The 10234-nt window shown below is 38.3% G+C and overlaps 1 protein-coding gene across 1 annotated transcript in view; it reads right to left on the bottom strand.

Moving 5' to 3' along the window:
• Positions 1-212: 212 nt before the first annotated feature.
• Positions 213-10234, bottom strand: part of POMP (proteasome maturation protein) — a 28997-nt gene continuing 18975 nt past the window's right edge. The window contains exons 5-6 of the mRNA XM_053563375.1: positions 6872-6965; positions 213-1537 (exon numbers count right to left, since the gene is read on the bottom strand). Of these exons, the coding sequence (XP_053419350.1) occupies positions 1470-1537; positions 6872-6965 (162 nt within the window). The 3' untranslated portion in view covers positions 213-1469. The remainder of the gene's footprint in view (positions 1538-6871; positions 6966-10234) is intronic.

Below are 10234 nucleotides of genomic sequence, written 5' to 3'. Positions count from 1 at the left end.
GATAACCAAAACACATTTTTAATTGTGAAAGAAGACCCACTCACTAAGGTTCTAAAAAATTAAATTTTTATACAGGTTCATAAAAGAATTCCTTGTAAGAAAGAACAACCATGGTTAAAATTTATTTTTAAATAAATTGCTACGGAATTTGCTCATGGATTCATAGTGTATATTAAAAAGTTCTATTTTTTTTTTTTTTTTTAGAGACAGAGTCTCACTTTATCGCCCTCGGTAGAGTGCTGTGGCATCACACAGCTCACAGCAACCTCCAGTTCCTGGGCTTAGGCGATTTTCTTGCCTCAGCCTCCCAAGTAGCTGGGACTACAGGCGCCCACCACAACGCCCGGCTATTTTTTTTGTTACAGTTTGGCTGGGGTCAGGTTTGAACCCACCACCATCGGTGTATGGGGCCAGCGCTCTGCCCACTGAGCCACAAGCACCACCCAAAAAAAGTTCTAATTTTTTAACATAAGCTTCTTATGATATATAAATTAAGCATAAGGAACTATTAGTTTTAACAGTATTGCTTGGTAATATATTAAATACATATTGAATGAAGTACAACAGTTTAACCTGCATCTGCTGATTGATTTTACTTTTTTTTTTTTTTGGAGACAGAGTCTCACTTTGTCACCCTCAGAAGAGTGCTGTGGTGTCACAGCTCATAGCAACCTCAAACTCTTTGGCTCAGTGATCCTCTTGCCTCAGCCTCCTGAGTAGCTGAACCATAGGCACCCGCCACAACACCTGCCTCTATTTTATTTTAGAGACAGGGGTCTTGTTTTTGCTAAGGCTGGTCTCGAACTCCTGATCTCAAGCAATCCACTCACCTCAGCCTCCCAGAGCTCTAGTATTACAAGTGTGAGCCCCTGTGCCTGGCTCTTTAATTTTACATTTTAAAGACTAAAATCAAAACCTCTAAATTTATACTTTTCAATCTGAAAGAATTAGAGAACAGCTATAATTCTAAAATAGCATCAGCATAGCAAATATTCTTATGCTTATTAATGGACTATACTGAAACAAAATGAACATGTTACATTGTACTCAATTCCAAGTGTTGCTACTGAAATCAATTACAAATGTTTATTTTAAAAGATGCTACTATAAAGTTCACAGAATCAACTACTGATCATGGTCACTCAAAATTAAATTTATGGAATATCTAGAAAATAGGTTAAACTGGAATCTGCAGACTGTTTTATAATATTCATGAGCAACAGCTTTTTTAAAGACATAGAAGGCTACTGTTAAATATAAATGAAGAAGTTTAAAAATCATCTCCCTGTAGTGCTTTCAAATGTCACATAACCATAAACCAAAGGTCCAAGTGAGTTAAAATGATCACTGATACTACTTTCACAAAACTTCTCACATCAGCACTTTTAATGTTGTATACATCAAATCACAGTAAAAAGACAACCATAAAGAAGATGCGGCCCCCCTGTTTTCACAAACAGCCCAATGTATTACAGTAAACCAAGTTTATATTCCACCATCAGGTGTGGTTCTCCCATTACTTCACTTTGTGATGGATCTGAAAACAAACAAAAACAAACATTTTAAAAGGGTCTCCAAAAAAAAAAAAAAACAAACTCAGTGGTTTCACTTACACAGTCAAAACTAACCTAAAATCACAGAAAATAAGACCAATGATTACCTGGGGCAGGCTGGGGGGACTGGCTGCAAAAAGACCAAGGGAACTTTGGGGAGTGATGAAAACATTCTACATATTGGTTGAGGGGGCCCAACTGTATGCATTTATTAAAACTCAAAGAACTGCACACTTAAAAATAGGCATATTCTACTATGTGTAAATTCTGCCTCACTGATTTAAAGAAAATAGTTTTAAAAAGTTTTCCTTTATCAAGGTTCTTAAGTGTTCTTGTGGCTTCCCACATGACTCTGGCAACAATTCTTTTTAACCATTTTTTTTGGATTATATGTATATTTTTAATTTCAGATTAATAAGGGTATAAATGATTAGGTTACACTGTTTGTGTTTCTAAGCTAAAGTTCCAGTTGTAGTTGAGCCCTTCATCCAGCTACATACCCTCACACTGTGCCCATGAGGTGAGAGCTTACCATTCCAATCTCTTAATTTGCGAAAATGTCTTACCTGTATTGTTTTCTGCTATGTTGGATACACGCAACATAAACCAGAATTCTAAAGCAATAAAACCTTAAAAATCTTCACTCTTTGGTGTTTATAGATAAATCAGACAACTCTTATTTTAACTGTGATAACATACACAAAAAAGCTTTTAAAAATAATACCAGCAGTACGCTCCCTAAAGACAAAGCATTTTTTCTTCTTGGCCTCCTATTCCTCAACATAGGACTAGAAACAGAATAAAAACTTAATGAACTAAACTGCAGCAATGAGGAACTGTTCGCATTATAATGACAACCATCAGTAACAGTTCAAGACAGCCATCATGTATGCTTCTTCACTGGACCTTTTTAAGTTAGAAGGTCCAGTAAAGAACAGAGAATGAAGTTCACTAAGGTGAAGAAGATGGAGAAGTTCCCTGGGTATGTACGCACAGTTCCTGTAAAAAAGAAACTATCCCAAAATAGAATGGGTCTGATTGTGATAAAAATCGTCTACCTAAGAGACTGAAGGTGACATGTCACCTCCGTTCAATCAATACTTTAGTCTAAATCCCTTTCACACACTGAAGTAGCCTTAGCAACAACTGCTACTATTCCCATCATCAATAAACCGCTGTGCATATAAAAGGCATTCAAAACCTAGACTTAAAACAGATGTTTGCCACAGTTGTTTTACGTTACTGAAGTCAGAAAAACTTAAGTATCCATTAATATACATATTGATGTATCCTGCATACTGTTAGATATACACAGTATGACATCAACTGTTAAAACAACCACACAGAGCAATGCCGAATATTTTTTGACTACATGTAATTGTAGAAAGACACAGGAAGAAAGTCTGGAAGCAAAGACTAACACAGCAAGTGACCTATTCTTGCTGTGTATAATGCTCTCCTGTGTATAATGCACACCCACAATTTTTTCCCAAACTTTCAGGAAAAAAATACTTCCTTTTAATTTTTTTTGAAACAGTCTCACTTTGTTGCCCTCAGTAGAGTGCCGTACTGTCATAGCTCACAGCAACCTCTAACACTTGGGGCTCAAGAGACCCTCTTGCCTCAGTTTTTTTTTTTTTTGCAGTTTTTGGCTGGGACTGGGTTTGAACCTGCCACCTCCGGCATATGGGGCCGGCACCGTACTCCTTTGAGCCACAGGCGCTGCCCCTGTCAATTTTTACTATAGACAGGGTCTTGCTTTTGCTCAGGCTGGTCTCGAACTCGTGAGCTCAAGCAATCCACCTGCCTCAGCCTCTCAGAGTGCTAGGGTTACAGGCGTGAGTCACCACGCCAGCCTCCTTTTAATTTTTTAATTCTTATTTTTATTTTATATTTAGCTACTTCCTTTTTATATTATAAAGGAATTTTGGCATTTATCTTTTTAACATAGTTACACTTTTCATGCATAAGCATAAATAAAGGAATTAAAAACATTTACACAGATACAGAATTGGCACCACCCATGTACAGCATGCATCTTTAGCCCTCAAAAATTTTGGCCAAAATGCACATTATACAAGGCACAATATGGTAATTAGGGAATGAGGTAGAAAAATGAGATTGAGGCCACAGCACTCTACCGAGGGCCATAAAGTGAGACTCTGTCTCTACAAAAAAAAAAGAAAAATAAGATTGGGGTAACTATAGGGACTCTCAGTTTCAGTGATAATGTTTTAAATTTCTGAAGAGAGAATAAACTCATTTATGTAACTATAACTTTCTAAACCCTGATTAATAAAGAATGTACTTATTAAATAAATCACGTGCACCAAGACACAGCATACCATGTAAACAAGGCACTGGCCAAAGACTGGTTCTCACACCTGCTGTCCCCTAGCTCACCACAAGACTCTGAGGGGGAACAGAGCCTCTCCTGAGCACATCTTCCAGTGAGGGATTGAGTATATGAGAAGCTCCTTCCAGTTTTAAAGGAAAGGCTAATTTCAATTTTACCAGTACCTTCCTCAGAGACCTTTCCTCTTCCTGTAAAATGTGCACAAATTTCTTGCCTAAGTACTTCACTGATAAGTAGGCAAAAACTTCAGCCCAAATACTTCAATAGTCTTCACACAGTGTTTAGATTACAAAAATCAGTTCCTCATTATAAGCCTCAAACTGTATTCTGGGTCAAAAGTGATGAGGAGAATTTGGGGAGCCAGAGCTCTTCTGAGGCTTGTATTTAAGTTGGGGAGAAAAAATAAGAAACAAGGGAAGTGTCGGGTAAGTATTAAGCAAAGAGTTAATGTAAGAAGGGGTGACGGAGTGACTGGGGGCCTACTGTAGGTAGTCAAAGAAAGACTCTCTAAAGAAGTTACATTTAACATCTGAAAAATGAGGGGAAAAAACTCTACGCAGATGATGCACAGTTCCCATAAGAAGGAAACTACCCCCAAATAGAGGGGACTTCGTTGTGATAAAATTCATCTACCTAAACAGGTTCTTTCCAGGTATATCTACCTCAGAGAGAAGCAAGGAACAAATAAAAAAGGATGCCAAGATAGCTAGTTATCTTTTGAAACATGTAATTCCATCACATCACACCCTTGATTTAAAAACAATTTTTCGAGAAGAGGTTTTCTATGTTGCCCAGGTTCAAGTGATTTCCCACCTCAGCCTCCTGAGCAGCTGGGCCTACAGGTGCACACCACCATGCTTGGCACTACCTTTTCTTAGAACCGCTCAATGTCTTTCCATCGCATTCCAAAGAAACTCCAAACGTCTTTTTGTGGTCTGTAGGCCCTGGTGTTTCTGTCCCCTGCCTGACTTTCCCACCTCATTCTCTCTACTTTGCTCCACCACTTGGGCCTTCTGAAAGTGCTCTTATGTATGTCAAGAGTCAATTCTCTGTATCTTACAATTGTGCACATCTTGGTAGCAGATAGATGTACTAACTGCCTTTGTTCTGGGCTATCTTTCCAAGGCTGTTTCTAAAGTAAACAACCTCAGAAGACGGAGAAGCACAGGACAGTTAGAAGAATAAGATGCCCTGAACTTGAAGTTCCGCTCCAGCAATGAGATACACTGTAGGTACAGGAATCACCTGATTCTCTTCATGCCCTCAGGGCGCCAAAAAAATACTGATACTTTGGTTACTGCAGTGAGTATGAAACTGTCTGTTAGAATCTTGTGTCTTCTACAAGATCTCAAACCCTTCAGAGCTCTTCAGCTGTTCTCAGGTTACAGATCATGCAAAGACCCTGAACATACTTATGTCTCTTCTGCCTGAAATATTCTTCCCTCTACTTGTAGCACAACTAATTCATATCTTTCAAGAATCAATGTGTCATATTCCCAGAAGCACTTGCCTCTCGCAAACTCAACAACATCCTTTTTATTCCTAGAACTTAACACAATTTATAATTATGCTTGTTTAATTTATGTAACGTTTGTCTCTGGCATTAGGAGGCACAGATGTTTAGTTCACTGCTTATATATTCAGAGCCTAGCCTACTGCTGACATATAAAAAGTATTTGACTGACTAAACAAATGCTTAGTAAGTCCCTCCACCTTTTTCTACACAGAATTATCAGAGTAGATTTGTTATTTTTATATATATATACACACACACACGTATTTTTTTTTTGTCTTTTTGAGAGTCTCACTCTGTCGCCCTGGGTAGAGTGCCCTGGCATGAAAGCTCATAGCAACCTCCAGCTCCTGGGTTCAAGTGATCCTTCTGCCTCAGCCTCCTGAGTAGCTGGGACTAGAGGCACCCACCACAACGCCCAGCTAGTTTTTCTATTTTAGTAGAGACAGAGTCTTGCTCTTGCTCAGGCTGCTCTCTAATTCCTGAGCTCAAGCAATCTACCCACCCAGGCCTCCCAGAGTGCTAAGATTACAGGCATGGGCCACTGCACCTGGCCCAAAGCATATTATCAAATGAGTATATTTTCATAACTAATTAAAAGTTATGACTACATAGACCTGAACTATCACCTGACTAGTTTTAAATGAGCTCTAAGTTCCATGTAAAACCTAGGAATCCCAGCTTTTCCAGCATTTACAACATTCCCTCAAGGAAGATTCTCATCAAGGAGGCTCACTAGACTTCTGTTATGTCCACAGCATTTCCTTACCGGACATTAGCAGCCAAACAAAACTAATAAAACTCAATCCTGTTGGGCTTTTCTACTTCTCTTACACTGCTGGGACATAATGAACAGAGGCAGTACCGAACAGGATTATATTTGTTTATCTTCCTCAGGACCAGAAAAAATAGAGGATGCTGTTATGTATTGTTCTTACTTAAAAGTCATCGCATACTTAATACAATTATTCAGGGAATTTTGTTAAAAATGACAAGGTTCTTCTTTCCTACTCATCATCTATACAAGTATACAAATCATTTTCAGGAGGACTTTTTAAAGATTACAGTCATTTAAACACTAATCCATAGATACACACACAAAGAAAACAGACCACCAGTCACATTCCACAAATGTGAATAACGAGATAACTCTCCTGGTTTCAGCCACTCTAGGAATACTGCACCAGACTGACACCTCAGACCTGAGCTCAGGACATGAAAGGAATGACTACCATTACTCCACTGAAAGGACTGTACCTTAGAATTTCATAAATAATTTTCACTTTTAAGAATAGTTATTGACATTAAACTTTTCCTTACTGCAGCAAATAACGTAAGTGAATCCAATTGGCTATAAGCTCCACGAGGGCAAAAATTTTGTCTGTCTTGTTTGCTGCTGTCCCTTGTATAACACAGGGATCCACACAAAGGTAATGAATGACAGCTTACCATTAAGAATATCTTCAAATCCAATGGTCTCATCGTTACCTCTCAAAATATCCAGTGAAAGGTTTGAGCTCGAAAGAAATGGAAGACGCTGAACCTTTGGGAAAAGTATGAAAGGGTAAGATTACAAGAAAATATTTTATTTATTTTTTTTTTTATTGTTGGGGATTCATTGAGGGTACAACAAGCCAGGTTACTCTGATTGTAATTGTTAGGTAAAGTCCCTCTTGCAATCATGTCTTGCCCCCATAAAGTGTGACACACACCAAGGCCCCACCCCATATTAATACATAATCTAATTTCATTCTCTGGGGGAGGGGGAAGACACCAAGTTTTCAAAAACTCCCCAAAACTTTACTGAAAATAATGGACAATGAAATTATGTTTTATTAACACTTAATAATGCCATCAGGTTTGCACATATTTTGAGGTTTTGCCTGTGTCCAAGAAAATACAGCATATAACCATGTGATGAAACATAAAATCTCAAAGCCTAACAGCATGTCACATTCCTGGTATATGTAGGGTGATCAAATTCCTGCAGAAATTCCAAGTCAGTGACAGCACATTCTACTCAGTAACAGATTACTACATTTCCTATGTTGTTTCATACTGTTCACTGTACAACTATCTCAAACAGTAGCAGTAACCAAAGTGAGGATCAAAGTCACTGTGAAGCCTTTAAAAACACAATGCCATTTGAAGTAATGTGATCTTTTTTTCTTTTCAGGCATTAAATACACAGCAGATTAACTCATAAGTGTAGTGGAGAAAGCATAAGCTATGGAGGCAGGATGATTGAAATTCAAATTCTGACTCTATCCTTTACCAATTATATGGTTTGGGGCAAGTTACCTGACCCATCTCAGCTTCAGTTTCCTCATCTGTAAAACAGGATAATACTATCTTTCTCCGAAAATTATAGTAAGGTGTGGGGTAAAGTATGTATCTAGTATAGTCATTAGCATGTAGGCAGTACTCCATGAACTTTAATGTAGCCAAACCAAAATTTCAGTTTTTCTGTTGTTACCCTGTTAAATAAGACAGTGTCTTATTTTAAGGTGTGCTCCCAAAGATGCACTAGGTCTTATTTTCAGGGGACGTCTTATCTTTACTATAAGTAGGTCTTATTTTTGGAGGATGTCTTATTTTCGGGGAAATGGATTATAATTAAAATCAATACAGTTATAATTAAAATCAATACAGATAATTTTAGATATTACCGAAACGGATTATAATTAAAATCAATACAGTTATAATTAAAATCAATACAGATAATTTTAGATACTACCTATTACTTAAGAGTAATAGGTAGTCAGTGATACATTAGTATTTTAAACGTCATCACACCTTTAGAATCTAAGCAGGCAGTTATGCTCAGATTCCTCCCTACCCCCCAAAATATTTATAGATTAAAGAGACTGTTTCCAATTACTAATGGCCTGAAGAGTTATTTAAATCTTTATAGCGTGGAAAAATTCCTCTGGATTGTCAAGCCTTAAGAAAAAAAAGGAAGCGAGGAGGAAAGAGGAGGAAGAGAAACAGAAATAGGAGCCTGTAAATTAAACCAAGCAGGAAGGGGTCTGGTAGTTAGATCAGAGGTACAGGAAGGCATCAAAAGTAGGAATGACAGGCAACAATTCTTGTCAAGCAAAAATTGCTAAAGGATATGGGAGAAGGTCAGAAATCTGGGCAAAGATTTTTGGATTAAACAGTATTAAAAACTTAAGTCCAAAATTAGAGCAGTATGTCAAAATCTGAGTAATATACAGGAAAATAAAGGGAAAACTAACAATTTTTTTGTCAAGCATGTCTTCATTTAATCTTCTGAATAACCCTAAGCCAGTGGTTCTCAACCTGTGGGTCGAGACCCCTTTGGGGCTCGAATGACCCTTTCACAGGGATCGCCTAAATACATCCTGCATATCAGATATTTACATTACGATTCATAATAGTAGCAAAATTACAGTTATGAAGTAGCAACGAAAATAATTTTATGGTCACCACAACATGAGGAACAGTATTAAAGGGTTGTGGCATTAGGAAGGTTGAGAACCACTGCCCTAAGCTGTTCTTTTTTTTTTTTTTTGAGACAGTCTTACTTTGTCACCCTGGGTAGAGTGCTGTGCTGTCACAGATCACAGCAACCTCAAACTCGTGGGCTCAAGTGATCCTCTTGCCTCAGCCTTCTGAGTAGCTGGGACTACAGGTGCCTGCCACAACACCCTGCTATATTTAGAGACGAGGTCTGGCTCTGGCTCAGGCTGGTCTTGAACTCAAGAGCTTAGGCAATCTACCTGCTTCCCAGAGTGCTAGGATTACAGGCGTGAGCCACTCACTGCACTCAGCCCCCAAGCTGTTCTTAATACTTTCTCCATTTCACATTAAAAATAAAGAAAAAAATCTGAGGTTCAGAAAAGGCTCTAACTTGTTCACACTTTTAAGACTAGTAGATGGTAGACACAAGATTCAGACCCAGGTTTTTCTAATTTAAAGCTATGGTATTTTAGAGCTTTATGCCCGGAGAGAAGAACTCAAAGCAGCTTCTAGAATGACTTATCCAAATACAATTGATGACATTAATAGAATTTATTAAGACACAATCCATGCTAATAAGAAAAACATGTAAACAAACCAAATGGTGAAAGAACATAATCAGAAAACTGAAGTAGTTTAGGAGGGTGTGCAGTATGGTGGGAAACAAAGACAAGCCACGTCAAGGAGGTGAACAGCATGATCAAACTTGTATTTTGCAAAAATCATTCTAGCTAGAGTGTGAACAAAGACTTAAGGGGCAACAGGGATGAGTGCTGCAGTAACTGAGAAGCCTGGCAGGGTGAGAGCCAATATAGCAGGAATCGTGAGACGATCATAATAGACTGGATGATCTGGAGGAGGGGGCTGAGGGACAGGGGTGAAGTGTTACCTGAGACAGCCTAGGCTAAAGCTCCCATTTGCGCCTTAGGCAGAAAACCTATTCATACACCATAAGGAGTAAGTCAGGAATAATGAGTTACTTTGTACTTGTACATGTGAAACTCCAACTGGAGAAGGACAGGTTTACAGATCATGAGAATTGGGAGTTACAGCATATAAATGGTAACTAAAGCCATAGGAACGGGAAGGAAATAGAGTGAAAATGCTGGTGTCCTAGCATTTTAGGGAATGGACAAAAGGAACCTACACAGACGCACCTGAGAATAAGAGTTCGGAGAGGAGGAGGAATAAGCAAAATGTGATGTTCTAAAAACCAAGGGAAGGAATGAGCCAGTAGTATCAAAGATCAAGTAAAATGCGGGCAAAAAAAGTCCCCATTGTAGAATATAAATGTCTTAACACAATAACTAAGAAAATGCCAGGAAGGCT

This window comes from Nycticebus coucang, chromosome 15 (genome assembly GCF_027406575.1).
Source record: "Nycticebus coucang isolate mNycCou1 chromosome 15, mNycCou1.pri, whole genome shotgun sequence".
In the NCBI taxonomy this organism is placed as follows: domain Eukaryota; kingdom Metazoa; phylum Chordata; class Mammalia; order Primates; family Lorisidae; genus Nycticebus; species Nycticebus coucang.
Note: the sequence above shows the minus strand (reverse complement) of the source record. Positions and strands in the feature narration are given on the sequence as shown.